General features: G+C 35.6%; 1 protein-coding gene across 5 annotated transcripts in view; it reads left to right on the top strand.

Annotated features, from left to right (window-relative positions):
• The window catches only part of galene, a 758,695-nt gene that overhangs the window by 657,559 nt on the left and 81,158 nt on the right, over nt 1-19,978 (top strand). For all 5 annotated transcript variants that reach the window (XM_069842980.1, XM_069842981.1, XM_069842979.1 and 2 more), the window contains one exon: nt 7,955-8,183. In XM_069842980.1, the coding sequence (XP_069699081.1) occupies nt 7,955-8,183 (229 nt within the window). The remainder of the gene's footprint in view (nt 1-7,954; nt 8,184-19,978) is intronic.

Raw genomic sequence — 19,978 nt, 5'->3', positions numbered from 1 at the left:
ACGAATCAGTACTGCCAATTGTAAAATATTACGCTAGTGGCTAAGAGTACGAGCCCAAGAGTTCGCATGCGTAGACTCGAAAGCAGCTACAGTGCGACTCATTTTTATAGAGATAATGTTTGGAGTTACATTTGTTTATTTTATATTAGTTAAAATGATTATAAAATTCACAAACGATTAGGGAAAACACGGATATTTTACTTGAAGGAAGTAAAGAGATAGGTTTGGAAGTAAATCCCGAAAAGACAAAGTATATGATTATTTCTCGTGACGAGAATATTGTACGAAATGGAAATGTAAAAATTGGAAATTTATCTTTTGAAGAGGTGGAAAAATTCAAGTACCTGGGAGCAACAGTAACAAATATAATACAAATCTGGCTTTCAGGTAGTAGCTCCCTGTAAAGCAGGTTTGAGTAATTTCAAGGAAAAATTGTTCCGGGACCGGGTATCGATCCCGGGACCCTTCGCTTAGCGCGCGAACGCTCTTCCGGCTGAGCTACCCCAGGAACTATACACGGCACTGTCACGACACAAATATAAATGATACTCGGGAGGAAATCAAAGATAGAATAAATATGGGAAATGCTTGTTATTATTCGGTTGAGAAGCTTTTATCATCCAGTCTGCTGTCAACAAATCTGAAAGTTAAAATTTGTAAAACAGTTATATTACCGGTTGTTCTTTATGGTTGTGAAACTTGGACTCTCACTTTGAGAGAGGAACATACTAGGTTAAGGGTGTTTGAGAATAAGGTGCTTAGGAAAATGTTTGGGGCCAAAAGGAATGAAGTTACAGGAGAATAGAGAAAGTTACACAACGCAGAACTGCATTCATTGTATTCTTCACCTGACATAATAAGGAACATTAAATCCAGACGTTTGAGATGGGAAGGGCATGTAGCACGTATGGGAGAATCCAGAAATGCATATAGAGTGTTAGTTGGGAGGTCGGAGGGAAAAAGACCTTTGGGGAGGCCGAGACGTAGATGGGAGGATAATATTAAAATGGATTTGAGGGAGGTGGGATATGATGATAGAGACTGGATTAATCTTGCTCAGGATAGGGACCAATGGCGGGCTTATGTGAGGGCGGCAATGAACCTCCGGGTTCCTTAAAAGCCAGTAAGTAAGTAAATGATTATAGTATTTTAATATTTCATTTAATTATGTCCTATTTATTCGAATCTTAGATGATTTTCTTTTTTAAATTGCAGTGGAGTTGCAAGAATTAGGGGGCAATGGCGAAATATAAAAGAAAATCCGATAGAAAGTTGATTTTTAAGGAAGTAATTGTGGAGTTCATAAAGGAAAGACTAGCTAGAGGTGAAACAAAAGACCCATTGCGCAGGTTTTTAACGAGGCGAACATCATTGCTTGTCCTCTGCGTTCTGAAGAGTATACGGAACCTTCTGACTGCGACTGGATAAAATGTGACCAATGTAATAATTAGTGGCATGAGCACTGTTTGTGTTGACTGTGAATAAATTTGATTCGTTAAAGTTAGTTGTGATCTTTGGGTCTCTGTTTATTTACTTTTTCTTCTCGTTGAAAAAATTTGTCATCAGCTAAGTGATTCAATTAACCATAATATTTGTATACATCTCTACTGACAGAAGAAACAAAATGATGATATACAGATTTTTCATTATATTTTTGTTTAATCAAAATACAGTACTCTATTAACAGATGTGTTTTTACTTACGAATTGAATTATCCATTTGGACGCATTCATGATGCAGTGTATATTATACTGTCTACAGCATATTAGCGTGAATGAAGTTAAATTGAAAAATAGTCATAATATGGGTAATTAAACACATTTTTCAAAATGGTGGCCGTTATTTAGATACATACTTCAGTTCTTTTGTGCACATTACCGCACTATAGAGTATTGTACCTAATTCCAATTACCAGTTTCTTCCTTCTTACTAGTAACTCATGTTGAAATAATTGTGTACATACTCTATAAAAGATTACCTTACGTACAGTAAATTCAATCTTCACTTCTGCCCGATCCGAAAAAATAAAATTACTCGGACATGCTATCTACTGTCCGTCCATGTGGTTTTGTCGAAGGGTCGTAGAAGGGGAGAAATCACGTGATAATTAATTACTTAACGAGGCCCTTTTATTTAAGTTATTTGAAACAATTGTATAATATTACGTAGACGTCCAATTCCTAACATAAATTAATGTTTTTAGAAAAGACCTAACACAGCCCAGCCACTAACCTTTACAGAGGAGCGAGCAGAAGCGGGTGGGAGAAACGAGGATGCGACGTAGGCAAACGGACGACAGTAGCTGTGCGAAAATATGATTCAATATTGAAAGCTCTTTAGTCACTGGAAAACGCGAACATATTTCTGGAACGTACTATACTCACTAACTCAGTACTGTTTACTATGACCGTAAGGCGACTTTCACTGTATACGCGGCCTTGGTTCTGTGTGGAGGACGGTTGGAAGTTTACTACTAGAGGGGTGGGAGTGAAGTACATTAAAAAATTCGGGTACAATAAAAATTGAAATAAATATAAAATGATGTCCCTGTACTTTAGGTCTATTGATAGCAGATCATTGACCTTACGCCTTCACGCTCGAAAAGTTACGAGATGCAAAATAAATGTCGTAGAAACTTTCCAGTACGAACTGATTGAAAGGTATTTCATTGTCCTTTGAGTGGAGGAAAATATACGATAAAATTATAAGTGGATGGGTTTATGCGATAAAATAGGTAATATCAGATAAAAAAGTCATATATATGAACTCTCATGAGGGTAAAGCGTCCTCGAAATAAAATAAAATGAACGATATTAAATTCTGATTTTTAATTAGGATTTGTTACAGTATGGAATCTCACTCGGCTTTGTTAACCGTCATATTAAATCAATCACCGGAGCAATTAAACCGTGTTTCTCTAAACGACCAACCGATGACCTTAACCGGCAATTTACCTTGTGTGCATTATAAATTTAAAAATTAAAATCTGGTTTCAAACGCTCTCTTGGGAGGTTTATATATGCAGCGTAATCAAAATGCAGCAGGATGTACCATAATTACATCAGTGCAACACAGAGGGGTTGATATATACCATTCTTGTCCGCGCATTAGCCCATTTACTAATTGTGTTCCCACAAAAGGCCATCCATGGCACACAATGCAGCTGATTTGCTCAGTGTGTCACCATAGAGAATTCCGCTATTATGCGCATCTACTTATAACACACGCCACTTATCCCACAGCCACTGCATTTGGTGGTCGTTATGTAACATTATTTGACTCATATCAGTGAAACTTGGCTGTGACTAACGTTTAAAGGAGATCAGGGGATTTCCGAACGAAATGAGGACAGGTTGAGGTGTGGTATAATCAGTTTCTTGAAGTCTTAGAATGAAACAGCACCTCATTGGTGGTTATCCGCGAACATTACTGTATTTCTTACCAGATCTCGGATTTTTAGTATCCAAAATTCTTAAATTAACCTAAAATAGGTTCTGTTCCAATGCAGAGTGGGTTCTGACTTGACAAAATAGATTTTTGAAAATTCTGATTACATTCATAAATTATTATCAATTAAAAAATATGAGGAAAGTATAATGCAGTAGAAGATAGCTGGATATTAAAAATTATAGGGCCGTATTCATAGACATTTTTAGCGCGGGTTTCTGATGGATGATCAGCGTTTTTCGTATTCATAAACCAGTATTAGCGATAGGATATGATTTGAATTCTGTACAAGTAACCAGTGGATAGCCGGGGCTAGCTTAGTACGCTCGTAGCGCGTGCTGCGAAATGTCTATGAATATGACCCATACTGACTATTTCGTTTATATGACGTCCTTCTATTTTCGACCAATGAAGTGTAATTAAATTTTGAATTCCAACCAATCACAGTCACTCTTTGCGATAATTTTTGCAGCTAGATTTATCTGAATCAATTTATCGCATGGTCGTTCTTTTGTTTAATCTTTGCCTCCAACTGTTTCCCCGTAAATTGATGATCATGAATACATTAAGAATACACGGTTAAACTTCTCTTTCAACTTTAAAGCAATGAATGCAAGATTGATATTCAATATTAATTAATATATTTACGCAGTGAAGACTACGTCCAAAACGGCGCACCATGTAGACACAAAATCTTCATGCACCTTAATTGAACGTATCCTTTAAACTTGAGTCTTTCAATATTTTTCCCAGATTGCACGCATACGCGATAGGAATATTGAACTGTGTAGATGCAGCTTCAGTTCCGTTACACACTACAGCGAGAATGCGTTTGTCGAGCTATAAAAAGTGCTTTCCTGTAGCACGAGTAACGGTCGAAATAAGGCACAGCTGACATTGGTCCTACTCCCACAGGTAACTTAACCTATATTTATAGCCTATAAGATTTGTATTTTGTGAATGAAATTAAACAACTAATAGAAAATCAGATGTTAAAATTTATGTAACATCATCGCATAACAAACCCTAAGACCTTCTATAGTAATATATAGGCCTACAAGGTTTTGGATCAAACTGCCTTCCGTATGGCGTAATAAAATTCGTGTTTTAATTAGGCCTATCTATACAGAGATGGCTTCACTGTGTAGCAACATGTCTCGCTGTGAATACATAACCCAACACAGTTCTTAGTTCTCGGTGTAGTGTGTAATGTAACAATTAAGTACTAAATTAAGTGCCAAATTCTACTTCCACATCTACATCTTCATCTTCTAATTCCATGTCCATTGTAGACTATCTGAAAAAATTACATTCCTTCATTCACATATGAGAACTGCTTTTTCAACAATTGTTGATTTAATGAATGTATTAATTAGGTTACTGTAATTATATTATAAGATTTAGAATTATATTATGATTTCAGCAGATAATGAAAATGTATTTATGTTATAAATAATAATAAGAGAAAAGTGCAGTACTTGTAATTAACATTGTTAAACCTATATTTCGCTTTTCGCAATTGGCATTACTGAATAATAACATCGAATTTCTTTATTGCAGTAATCGATATTCATCTATTTCAACTTCACATTGTCCGAATAGATTACTTATTCGTAAATATACAATTAATAACATTACATTCGTAAATATACGATTATTAAGGAATTTTTGGGATATATTATTTACATTTTTTATTTTATTCACGAAATAGTCCTAATAAATGTCACTCGTGGTCTGAGATTTCTCAGATAAATCTCAGACCTCTCGTGACATTACTACAGATAATAAACACATTAATACTTTTATAAGATCAATTAACTTTCAGAAGACCCGGTGTATTTCCTCAGGTTCGAATTAACTGACACCATTCCTGCCTGAACAGGGCACCTACAAAAGAGCTTTCTGGTTTAGAACACATGTAATTCACGTTCTATTAATCTGAGGTGTATGAAAATAGTACTAATGGAAATAAAAACTCAAAGCGTTTAGTTCCTTACCTTAAAGATGTTCAATGTGTCCCCCTTGGTAACACGGAACACAACAAGCCTATAGTCTAGTTCCACGTAGGTACGCGGATTTTCCGATCCCTAGATTCTGAAGTTATATCTGTTCACCTTACAAGAAAGATGAAAAGTGGCTTCGTCAGAAAACACCACGGAACGAGTAAATTCATCATCATTTTCAATTAAAGTCTGCATACTTATACAGAAATTTCTTCGTAGCATTTTGTCCCCTGGTTTTAGGGCTTGCTGCTACTGTAGTCGGTATAGATGAAATCCCAACTCGCTTGCGAAGAATCTTGCCTTAAAACCAGTGTACCATTTACGGATTGTAGGCCCATTGGGTGGATCTGCACCAAACTTTGTTCGGTAATGCGTTGCATATTCACATAAAAACAAAGCTTTTCTGTCCTCTATAGCAACCATTTCGCTTAACAAATTTGTTTATATGCGCTATTATGAGGCAGATTTACCTACAGTCGTCAGCAAATAGGATGTGTCTGAATATTTAATAGATTGTGATGTCATTTATGTACATCGTAAAAAGTAAATGTCTAAGAACTGAAACCTGAGGTACACCTGCACCCATGGTACAAATTAAAAAAAAAAATAATGGTTTATTTAACGACGCTCGCAACTGCAGAGGTTATATCAGCGTCGCCGGTGTGCCGCAGTTTTGTCCAGTAATAATTCTTTTACATGCCAGTAAATCTACTGACATGAGCCTATCGCATTTAAACACACTTAAATGCCATAAACCTGGGCCGGGATCGAACTGGCAACCTCGAGCATAGAAGGCCAACGCTATACCGACTACGCTACCCAGGCCGACTGCCCGATATATCTGTCATTAAAAGTTCTACCATTTTGACGAAATTTTAATGTGTCTTTGTTTTTTCATAGTTTGACCAGCACTTCACTATTTATCTAACAAATTATAATTTCATAATTTTAAATATTTTGTTCAATTCATATGCTTTTAAAATAAATTAAATTTTAATTCAATCATTGTATCAACATAAACATTTTCTTCTAATTAATTATAAATATTGTGAATTACATTAACTTTTCAATTTACATCAGTGATATATATTTGTCATACGAGAATATCTCCACTAGTTATTTAAATTTTAGTAATTTAACATAACTTTATTATTACAATGCACAATGTTACTGAAGCTTTGAAACGAGTTCAACTATGGTGTGAGCAAAACTACTTCCGACTTGACATCTTACAGAGTAGAGGGAGCATTGTTTTCATGTTGTCCATCTTACGTGTAAGCGAGGGCGCTGCCGATAGAGTGCAGTAACGAAGAGCTGACATGAACGTATACTTTGATATCAATTTGTTGAATACTATTTAGTGTACATTATTATTTTTATTATTTTTAGCAGCAGCACCGGTATTCCTTTAGTTTTATGAGCGCCAGTATTCGTTCTTATAATATTGTTAGAAAAGCGTCTTGCTGGAAAACATTTATATTTGTTACACTTTTCTCCACTTTTCCCTTTTCCCCGGAGTTTCAAGTCCTGAGGACCTGCGTAATATTCATCTACACGGCCTTTTTCTTTTCCAATATCGATAACAGTGCTCTTATTCATTTTAACACAAGCAGCAGTTCTCATTACGACTTGCACCAAAGGTAAAATAGACTCGCCATTATCTCTTTCCCTCTCAAAATACTCTCTTAATGTACATACACATGATAACGGGGCACGTTGTACAATATTTTTTGTTCTCCGTCTGCCTTTCCTTCCTTCCGACATTTCACAAGTCACCTGTTTAGAAACTCTCGCAGAAACTAGAAAACACACACTAGTCCCACACTCCACCAATGACAACGAAGGTAATACGTTTAATGTAATTTAAACAATAATTATCGATACACTAAAACAACAATAAATATTTTTTATTCACACAACGCACGCACTAACCAGCCAACTCAAAGTTATCCCGGACATTATATGCGCGTGCAACTTGTAAACATAGACATGGCAACACCGTCCCGCTACCATGGTTACGAGTCTCTTGTGATTGGTTGAATTGAATGGTTGCCATGGTAACGTGCTAAAGGCTCCATTTCTCAGGACGGAAGTAGTTTTGGAAACACCATAGTGAAGTTAACTATATTTTATCATTGCGTCTTCAAGCAAATGTATTTAGTAATATTATAATAATTAAGTATGAACATTATAAAAATTTGACCTGATTGTTTATTTTAAGATTTCTTAATAAACTAAGGTCATAAGTTCGAATACAATCTTGAGCACAAATGTTCGACTTTAATCGATATTATTACGTTCTGTGTTGCTTTACGTGGAGACATGAGTTTGTACCGACTCTGTGACAGTAGATCTATCGTGTGTTTGTTACTAGATCGCGTGAAAGTGTACCATCCCGTTATGTGAAGCCGAGAAAAAAGAGAAGGAGAGATGGCTTTGTTTTAATTAGTTTTAGTGCCATACGGAAATACCAAGATCCTTACAGTCTGTTATGGTTCTTGCAGGATACGGGCACATCGCTCCTAAGACGCAATGGGGGAAAGTGGTGACCATCTTCTATGCCATCCTGGGCATCCCACTGATGCTGCTGTGCCTCTCCAACATTGGCGACATCATGGCGCAGTCCTTCCGCTTCCTGTACTGGCGGGTTTGCTGCTACGTGTGCACCAGGAAGCCCAAGAGAGGACTCTCCAGGAGGGGCCGCAGCATTCGCGGAACAGTCCGACAGTCTGGGTGAGCTTACGATTTTGTAACAGTACAGTCACAGTCTAGTATATACTGTCTTCCTCCGACGAGCTTAGCGCTGGGACCTGAGGTATTCTTGCCATCGGTGCGGGGGGGGGGGTTGCAGGTAGATTCTTTTGTTGCTACAGCTAAGCCGAGCCGAGCGGAGTGGGAAGTATTAATCGTCCAAAAATATACAGTCTTCAGTTTGTAGTAGTGTGTGAATATGTCATATACATATTGTTTACCAAGGCCTATATGGTTTTATTATTAACATATTAAATATATTGTTGCAATTTTTGCTCAAACTTCTCCCTGATATTAGCTATGTTAATATTATATGAATTATTCATATTAAATATTTCACCGTTACAAGTCATTTTTAAGGAAACATACTATGGACAAGTTTTTTATTTATTCTATTGGAATTTTAGAATATGTGTGATTGGTATCGTGAAAAACAGATACCCATCATGTCATGCGAAAATCATGTGATGGTGATATCTTAAAATACAAATCAAGTAGTTTTACTTTTCAAGTGAGTTCAGAAGTAGAGTATATTTAAATTGATTACTTTACAAATTTAATTGAATTCTACTAATCACTAAATTTTATAGTATGATTCTTCTTTTCATTTATATTATTGTAGTTTTATTATGATTTTTCTTTTTATTTATTTTATTGTATTTGTATTTCTGGTGGTGTGATGGTCTTAACTTCACCAGAACAAATAAATAAATAAATAAATAAATAAATAAATAAATAAATGCATGAATGAATCAATGAATAAATAAATAAAAAGTAAATAAATAAAATTTTCTACAATACTTTCCTTCTCTGAACACGTAAGTACGAATGGTTGTATCTCTATCTCGCCAAAAATACGTTAGAATACTAATAGGCAAACTGCTCTCGTAAATTGGGCGAATGTTCTCAGTATGATTGTACTTCCTTCCAGACTGCCGCTGTCACTGTTCCCTCCCACTCCAGTACCGCGCTAGACTAGTCGGAACCGCATTCCTCTCAGCACTAAATTCCTCAGAGGATGACACGAAGCTTGAGTTTGTGAGGGTACTAGGAACAATAGACAGTGCAGGTACTATTTCGCATTGTCTGTAATGAGGCGATAGTAGCGAACCTAGTGGTTAGCAACTATCTATGGATGCATATTTACTACGTATTGAGCTTCGTGACTGTATATATTAGACTGTCGTACAGTCGAGAAGGAACTTACCCGTTAAGCCAGTGTTTCTCAACCGCCAGACTAGGCCATAACATCATTTATACCGACCCGTGAGATATTCTCCTGGAATTTGTCGTTTTACTTTTCTAAACATTTTTCACGAAAAAAATATTTTATACCGGAAATATTCTAAGGAAAATAATTTTCGTAATTCTGTTGAAAAGCACAGATATACAGGATGTTTCCGAGGTGGTGTTACAAACTTTCAGGGATGACGGCGATGGGCACATGTATAAATTTGAGATAAGGAACCCTGGTCCGGAAATGGCCGAGTCGAAAGTTACAAGCAAAAATAGTTCTGTGGAAATGAAATAATTTTATTCCTCTGTACACCTTATTTATGTGTATTTATCTGTACATCTTACACATACTGTATTCATCTGACGTTGTTTACGTTGTCTACTTACAGTATTCCATTCAGTGCGCTGTCTGAGGGTGGGGACAGGAAACTACACTAAAGCAATAGAGATAGCGTAATGTGTAACAGACATGGTCGGTCCTGATATGCACGTCTGTAGACAGCAGTGTATGTGTATACGTTGCAGTGTCCAGTCGATCAGTCCTAGTGAAGTGGAGGATTACACGAGAGCGGAATAAGCAGACCTGATTTTCGAATACGGATGAGCCAATAGGAACAGTAGACAAGCTCACAGATTGTATCAGGCCTAGTACCCACGTAGGAGACATCCGGCCCATACCATCTTTCCACGACTGTTCCAAAATTTAAAGGAAGGAGGGCACGTGGTGCCAAATTACAATTCCATTTCCACACAACTATTTTTGCTAATAACTTTCGACTCAGTCATTTCCGGACCATGGTTGCTTATCTCAAATTGCCCTTCGCCATCATCCCTGAACGTTTGTAACATCACCTCGGAAACACCCTGTAGATTGTCTCTATCCAAACTTGCATGACATAGCAATCAGATTTCTTTGTTTTCCCAAACATTTCTTTGTTTATTTTATTTTATGTATTTATTTTGCTAATAATTGCAACATAAAATAACATGTAAACAGATAAAACTTTAACTCACCCCTGAAAGAGTAGAACTCGTGTTCAGGGGCGGATTCCTGAATTTAAATTAAGAAGTATATAATGCAATTTGTCTTATGTCTACTACACAATAAGAATACATAAATTTAAATTTACAATTTTTCATTATTTATAAAATCCATGCATAACTTTTTAATTGAATACTAGAACTATTAGAATTGACAAGATACGATATTTAAATATAAATTTGTTATAATATATTCTTTAGCCTAAATTACTACAATGATTAAATACTGTAGCAGTGTTGCATTTTGGTTTGAGAATACAATTCAAAATTATTTCGATTTTTATGTATGAATATTATTAATACAATATATTAAATTTGTCTTGTTTTAAGAACATTAAAGTCTAAAAACAATTTTTGAGATGGAAAATCAATGGGCTTATGAAGTCTTATTTTAATTATTTTCTTCTATAATAAATAAAGTGAATTAAAATTGGTTTTCAATAAGCTACCCCATCCTATAATTCCATACGTAATTACCAATTGAAATAAAGTTAAGTATATTGTGCGTAATAAACTTATTGACAAGTAATTCCTCAATAAAACAAAATAATATATTGTATTGAGTAATTTATTATAAAAGTAATTAATGTGTTGGTTCCATTTTAAATCACTGTCTAAAATTATGCCTAAATATTTAATTTCAGAGGACATCTTAATAATCGGACATTTACACTGTATAAGGCAACAATTAGAGTTATGTAATTTAATACTTAATATAGATGTAGGAGGTTTGTTATATTTTTCATGTAATGGAAATGGAATAATTATGGTTTTATTTTCGTTGATATATATTCAAGATTCTACAGCTACTGTCGTCTTCCTGTGCCAATCCTCCAAAGCCTTTGTCTTGTGCGTCTTCAGTCCTCAACTCCCTCTTGTGCATGACTTCCATTACTTCGTTGTCCCAAGTTCTTTTTGGTCTACCTCTTCCTCTTCTGCCTGGAGGTTTCCACTGGTAAATTTGTTTAGGCCATCTATCTTCGCCCAAACCACTTCAAACTCTTATTTTCTGTTCTAATTAACACTGTCTCTTCAGCATCAATTCTATGCCTAATTTCTTCATTTTTAATGTGGTCCAAGCGGGAGACTCTAGTACTTCGTCTCAAATAATCCATTTCTACGGCCAAAATTCTTTTTCTATAATATGAATCCGTTACCCATGTTTCACTTCACTTAGTTTAATACAGCTTCAACTAACATTTTGCCAATATAGTTTTTGGTATCCTTCCAAAGATGTTTATCCCACCATATAGAATTTAAACATGTTATAATTTTTTTATTTTGTTCATTTCGGTTTTTTATTTCCTCTTCGCCAATACCTTCTGTTTTAGTTATAATTGTACATAGGTATTTGTCTGGTTAACCTGTTTAATTTCAATTTCATCATCTGTAACAATATTATCACTACTTTTAGTATTAATGGCCAAATATTCTGTCTTCTTATAATTTATAGAAAGACCCCAGCATTCATAAAATTTGTTTAATCTTTTGACCATAAATTCTAAATCTAAAAGATCTTGGGGAATCACTACTTGATCGTCTGCAAATTGTAAATTAAATAGGAATTTATCTTCTATTTTTATTCCCATTCCTTGACAGATTTGTGTCCATACCTGTTCGATGTATATATTGAACAGTATTGGTAGTAAGCTGCAGCCTTGCCTCAACCCTTTGGAGGTTTCTATTTGTTGTGAAAAGGTTTTTCCAATTTTAATATAAGATCCTTTATCATTATATGTTTCTCTTATGACGGCAATTAATTTTTTATTTATATTGTTCTTCCTCAAAACTTCTCAAAGTTTATTTCTTGGTACTGTATAGAAAGATAATTTATGTCAAACCATTTCTTTATTAATCTAAGTCCATTATTTGAATTATTATTATACCAGTTTTTCAACCACAAAGTAAAACGGTGTTATTTGCATAAAAATAATCAACGCTATTGTATTGTGAAACTGTATTTTCTGCTATGGCTGGGCTTGAAACGAAACAGAGGAACCGTCTGCAACTTTTTCTCTCCGGTTGGCTATCACTTTAATTCATCACAGTATTAATAAGCTAACGGACACAAAACAGCAAAAAAAAAATGCTCATTGGTCTCGCTAAATCGTTGAAAATTCGCAGGTGTAATAAAAAATAAAATAAATTAAACTGCAAATTTAACTTTTTCAATAATTTATGATTATTGCTGTGGTAAATTGTTGCATTTTAAAATTTACAATATTAATTAGTATTTGAACTAGTGTTTAGAATTGAGATATTCATATATTTGTATACACAAAATTACATACATTATAATATGGCATCTTATCTGGACATGGAACGAGCATATGCTGGGTAACTTTCGGTGCTGGACTCCGGACTCATTTCACCGGCATTATCACCTTCATATCATTCAGACGCTAAATAACCTAGATGTTGATACAGCGTCGTAAAATAACCCAATAAAATAAAAAAAAATATCTGGACATGGCAAGTTTGGTAGCTATTTCGAAAGGTTCAAGATAGAAACAGAAGGTGGAAATATTTGTGCATGTGATGACTCCCTGCAAACAGTCCAACATTTATTTGAGTGTCACAAATTTGAACTGCAACGTCTTGAACTAGTTTGTCGGTTAGACAGGTGCGACACCAAGTACTACCCACCAATACAAGTGTTCCGAAATAAATGCTGTTAATGCTGTTATCAAGATTTTATGAGATATGTAAATTACGTTCACAAAAGTTCTAATCTGAACACATGATACAATTTGTATATATCCACTGAATTATTATTATTATTATTATTATTATTATTATTATTATTTTCTATAGTTTTTTCTTATATATTTTGCTATAAATATTTAAATTAACAGTTGATAGAAATAAATTAGGATAATAATCTAAAATAGATTCACGATAAATGTGTTGTATAAAATTTAGAAACTGCTTGTAACAACATTATTTAACGGAAAACTGTGTAACGTCTTCAGAGATATCAACCCATAGAAATTTAAACTATATTCTAGTGAATATTAGGATTAGTTATTTGCTTAGGTTATAATATAGTATACATTTCATGAAACTTGTTAATTGAAATATAAGATTGTATTTTAATATTTAATTTCATCTCATTGCATTTCATTCATTCATGTGTATAAATTATAAAACTTTGTAGAGATTTGCTGAATTAAGATTTGTAAAATTGTATTAAATCCATAATTGAAACGTAAGATTAATTCAATAGGAGACTTCATTAATCAATATGATATAATAATAATAATAATAATAATAATAATAATAATAATAATAATAATTATTATTATTATTATTATTATGTATTTAATAATATTAATAATAGTAATAATAATAATAATAATAATATTTATTAATTCTATACACTTGAGCTACATTAGGCATTGCAGCCCGAAAGAGCAGAAGCTCGTGCTCGGGCGCAGTTCAGATCAGTTATACAAAATATATCACAAAATTACGAGAGTTCATTGAGCACAATCACATTAATAAATGGTAAAATACATACAGCATGTAATAACAGGGTCTATATACAAATAGAAAATACAGAAGTACATGAATATTAGAGTAACAATTTTTAACTCAATTAGCTTAAACAATTAAATAATTTATCTGATTTGTTTCTTAAATCTATGTGTGTTAAGTGTACTTAGCTCAGGGTAAGCTCTAATTAATGTATTATATATTTTGGGTCCAAAATTTCTGCTATAACCCTAACATATCTATCTCAGGTAAAATAGGGTTCTCTATAAAATTGGGGTATAATATAATATACATTTCTCTTATATAGGGTGATTCATGAGAATTTACCATTACTTATGGAGCTTATTTCCGAAGATATTCTGAGCAAAAAATGTCATATAAACATTTGTCCTAATCGCAATATTTTCAAAGTTATATTAACTTGAATTTGTTAGCAAAATACCCTTTTTCTTTAGTTTTACGGGTAAAAAGATATTACAAATAGAGAATGAACTATTCAGAAGGATTATTTATTTAATTGGCTAGTGTTCTGAAGCTAAACATGTGTTGTTAATTGCTTTGTACTAAAAAGACATAATTCTTACGCAATTATCACAAAAATTGTTACAAATCATACGACATTAGGATCTTGATTCTTTGAAGTTTAATTATGCACCCTAATGTAGGCCTAGTGTCATAAAGAATTTACAAGAGTGTCGTGATTTGTAAGAAATGTTGTGATAAATGCGTAAGAGAATGTAATTTTGTAGTTAAAAATCGAAAAAAAAAATCTGTACGAAGCAACTGTGTAATTCAGAACACATTTTTAGCTTCAGAATTTTATCTAACTAAAAAGTAAAACTTGAAAGCCATTTATCTCAAAACTACCATTTTTGACATTGGCCATTTTAGAACCAAGCCACGAAGTTATACAAATGTAACGGTATAAGTAATAGCGGTATTGTATCGAAACCTAAACAAATTCGCTATTCGATCACTCTCACAACTTTATGCCTGTGTTAGGAAATGTGCACATTTATTTAATCACAACACACTAAACGTATATAAATTACAAGGTATATCCGTGTAAACGAAAAGTACAGTGATAAAGTACCAATAGTTTGTCGGACTCTGATGTGATTCCCATTTAAACAAATCCAACGCATACATACGCATATCGCTAATATCGATTAGCGTTACGCAACTCGATTGGCTAACCGTATCATGTAAAACGCATATGCTTTACATATTTTGTCTCTAACAAATAAAACCGCTATTTTACGTAAGAACCAAATTAATTACAAGATACTCTTTTTCAACATTGAATGCTTTGATTATTTATTCATAATCAACTCAAGGGTCCCACTTCTTGAATAAAGTGGCATATCATTTTATCACCTTAGAACTTACCAGAAGTTCACCGTGCAGATTGTATCTACGTTATATCGTTACATTAGGTAGGTTAATAATAAGACCATGGAACTTTATTCACTAAAAAAACTCAAAATGTGCATTAAAAATTGAAATATATGCAGTAAAAATACACTTTATATGTTTAATCATTTCGTACAGAAGACGATTTTCCCATTAATAGAAAAACATTTTTCTTCAGAAACCTATTTGTTCAGTAAATCTTTTCTGACACTTTTTTCTTTGGGCATGTCGGCGGTTAAACTTGTGAGCAGATCGTTCGTGCACTGGTTATTCGCTTGGGTTTGCAGTAAAACTTGTTGAAAAAACATTGCCGAAGTAAGTAATGGAGGCTATGACGGAAGGAAGAAGCGGAAAGAGAAGACCAAGGACGATATATTATGGATAATATTCGAATGTTCGCAAGGAAAAGAGGGAAAGGAATTGGGGAACTGAGAAGAATGGCTAGGGATAGAGAGGAATGTAGGCTGCAGTATTTACAGTGGTTGCAAGTTTAGCAAAAATCCACCAACAAAACACCATACATATCCGAGAACACTGTTACAAGCACTTTCTTAGCAGATTGCGTCACTTTGAAATTTTTATTTGCTGGGGAAGCAGCATGTTTCCATTCCATAGAGGTCTTCTTTTTTCGGGAGTGTAGTGGTACGCCCAGAACTCATCACCAGTGACAATTCCTTTTAGAAAGTCATGCCGTTCTGCAGCATAACGCCTTAAGTGGTCCAAGCATGTCATCATTCTCAGGCCCTTGTGGTCGTCTGTCAGGTTCTTAGGCACCCAGCTGGCACTAACTTTATGACATTTCAAGCACGATATCGTACTCCGCGCCGTATGAAATGTTGAATTGCTAAGATAAGGTTCGCAGTTGGATCCGCCGGTCGTTCAAAATTGCCGCCTCAATGCCTGTGACATTCCGCTGGGTTGCAGCTGTTACCGGCCGCCCGGAACGTGGCGAATCACAAAGGTTCTCACGGCCATCTGCGCAGAATGCGCATCACCTGGAGATGTTGTTACGGTTCATACAGTCTTCCCCGTACACGCCACACATGTACTTATGAATTTCGGTCGAGTTATGTCCTTTAGCTCACAATTTCGCACAATATTTCGCTGCTGTTTACAAGTTGACAGTAACATGCACGCCATCAATGTTGCTTAGTTGACGCTTCTCTCGCTAGAGCTGCACATGCAAAACAAATTGTGTCCTTAGTGAAAACTTCGAACTATATCACAGTGAAATGTCAACGTCCCAGCCGCAATACCAACGCAGAAAAAAAAATTATTGTGCGTTACGTTCCGGTCCACCCACGTATTTTGCCCTGGAGTAGAAGATTTATTTATTTATTTATTTATTTATTTATTTATTTATTTATGTATTTATTTATTTATTTATTCATTCATTCATCCATCCATCCATCCATCCATCCATCCATCCATCCATCCATCCATCCATCCATGCATTTATTTATTTATTTATTTATTTATTCTGGTGTAGATCTTGCAAAGCAGAAAATTTGTTCTATTTTGGAAAAAAAAAAGCAATTTGTAGAACAGTAATTTGATTAAACTACAAATTTACTTCTTAGCCAACGATATATTGATAAGGTGCGGGACAGATTTCACAGTGTTATTAAAAAAATTAGTCTTACGCATTGTTGTGTACTTTTGTGAAAGAACAAAATCGCAAATTACAATGTGGAATTTTTTACTTACACTCCATTCACTTCATGCGTTTCCGAAAGAAGCTTCTCGCATTATAAAAATTGTCTAAATACTCTAAATCAGCGGTCATCAAAACACTGCACGCTCGGGCTAGCGTCACTTACCCGCGGAAAGACACGGCCCTAGCGTGCAGTCGTCGCTGCTGTCTCTCTATCCCTTGTGCACGATGGAGCAGAGTTCCTTACCCTCCATGCACTCTACCCATTTCAGCGAGTGCTGACGACGACTGCTCTAAATGATAAAGCACAAGTTTTTCTCTTAACAATCTACGTATGTACATAGTACATAGCTGTACAATGTAATTCCTTAATATGAAGATGATATTGACACCGCTAAGAAATCGAAGATCGTATGAACTAGATATAGGTCATTGGTTATCTCGTGAAACCAAATACTTGTGTGTGCCGTAGCTTACATTAAGAACCTTGTAGTGAGGGTAAGTGAGGTAGCTTGCTACAAGTAGAAGCGTAGCGAGGATAAAATTTCTCAGTCCACTTTCTTCTCCCCCTGACGCGCATACAAGTTTCACGAAATATAGAATGGTCTATACATAAGTACGAAATGTATGGTTTATTGTATCGAGGCATTTCTTATACTCAACACTATACGTCTATGCGGTGGTCCATGGTCCGTGTCTTGTTTACCTCGAAATTCAATATACTCGCCACAGAACACTCCAGTCATACTTAACCTAGAATATAAGGGTGCCGAGCCACGCACTCTAGTAATTATGATGACGAAATGAATTTAAGGTCGAACGCCGGAAGTTAATCAACAATAATTTTGCTTTAATACATTGAGGGAAAGCCTCGGAAAAAAACCCTTTAAGTTGTAACTTACCCCAACCAGGATTTGAAACCGGACTCTACAGCGGTGGACATGGTTACTCGATTAGTAACCATCATTTTGGAGTAATGTAGAGCCATGTCTCACAGTGGGTGGCGGGAAACTCAATAATGACAAAGAGATCTACAACCTCGGCACGTTAATCCTAAAATCAAATACATAGTTGTAACAGTGACAGTAACAAGGCACGCATTCAGCGTATTCCGAATCTCACCGGTCTGGTGGCATCAATGACGCCACGTTGCAGCGAAATAAGGAACAAAACTGCTGGAAGGATCGATGGCTGTCATGGCGAATGTACAAGTTGTTGTCTGTGCTACGCTAGCAAAATTTTGCGAAATTTTCGTACTGCTATCTCGTTCAAAGAAAAGAGAGCATAAACAATTTATTTCTTGAACCGGTAGTAATAACTGGTCCGTTGACATGTTCGCTCATAATCCAATAACACATTGTTTTTACGTTGTGCTCATTACAAACAATACAGCGGAACACACCGCCGTGACACAACAGTGCACGATGTCATTCGTCTGCTAATTCCCGCCCTATACAAGAACCAATCAGATTCACTGATGGCGGCTGATGGAGACTGCCACTGAGCGTATTCCGAATCTCACCGGTGAGCAATCCGATGGCATCACGGTGTTCCGAATTCCACCGATGACGTCATTGATGCTCCACCGGTGTCGCACCGGTGCCATCAGCTTGCAGAGGTGGTGGCAGTCTCCATCAGCCGCCATCAGTGAATCTGATTGGTTTTTGTATAGGGTGGGAATTAGCAGACGAATGACATCGTGCACTGTTGTGTCATGGCGGAGTGTTCTGCTTTAGTTCTGCTGCATTGTTTGTAATGAGCACAACATAAAAACATGTTAATGGCTTATGAGCGAACATGTCAACGGACCAGTTATTACTACCGGTTCAAGAAATAAGTTGTTTATGATCTCTTTTATTTGAATGAGATGGCAGTACGGAAATTTCGCAAAATTTTGCTAGCGTAGCACAAATAACCACTTACACAGTCGCCATGACAGCATCGATTCTTCCAGCAGTTTTTGTGTTAATTTTGTTGCAACGTGACGTCATTGATGCCACCGGACCGGTGAGATTCGGAATACGCTGTCTACCTCTGCAAGTTGATGGCACCGGTGCGACACCGGTGGAGCATCAATGACGTCATCGGTGGAATTCGTAACAACGTGATGCCATCGGATTGCTCACCGGTGAGATTCGGAATACGCTCATAGTTCGAAGAAATAAGTTTCATCATAATATCCCTTGAAAATAAGTCCTGAGTCTCATGTCCCTAAATTTACTATATCAGCACACATAAATTACTTCACCGCCATGTTCATTATATAAAAACTAAACCTTCTCCTTATCATTAAAATCTGTATTTTAATCTCACTTGCGATCTGTCATGGTGTGCAAAGTTGTACAGTAGAACCTCTATTATCCGTGGTACTGAAGGGAGTGGGCTGAACGGTTAATCGAAAAAATCGGATAAACCCTGCCATAAAAGATTTTCGTAAATTTAGTGAATAATATTTACACTTTTGTATTTACCTTCGTGGTTTTGCCGGTGTTGCGGTTAACACGCTAGATAGCGGATCAAAACTTCACTAATTTAAGCCTGGTTATCAACGACGGGTTTTTAAGGGCCAAGAAAACTTCTTGCAATGGTTGTCTGTGGAAAGATATCAGCCTTGGAGGTCTCGTGTTGTAGATTTACATGCTGTATTCCAACCAGGAGAAAGACTCAGGGGAATGAGACGCAGTGGGACAATGCTGTGAATGAATGTTGGTGTCATAAGGTCACACACGTTCATACACGCATCTCCATTGGCTAGCTCTCACAGCACAAACGATAACATTGATACACACATATTTATACTACCCTAGTTACAAAATTAGATCACTGTTAATTTTCTGGTATTTTAATCCCTCCATACAGGAAATAATATATGCAGGAAGGCGCATGGTTTTTAAACCAACGTTATAACGGTAATATTATCTATCCACTTCGCTCCAAT

This window comes from Periplaneta americana, chromosome 13 (genome assembly GCF_040183065.1).
Source record: "Periplaneta americana isolate PAMFEO1 chromosome 13, P.americana_PAMFEO1_priV1, whole genome shotgun sequence".
NCBI classification, from domain to species: Eukaryota; Metazoa; Arthropoda; class Insecta; order Blattodea; family Blattidae; genus Periplaneta; species Periplaneta americana.
Note: the sequence above shows the minus strand (reverse complement) of the source record. Positions and strands in the feature narration are given on the sequence as shown.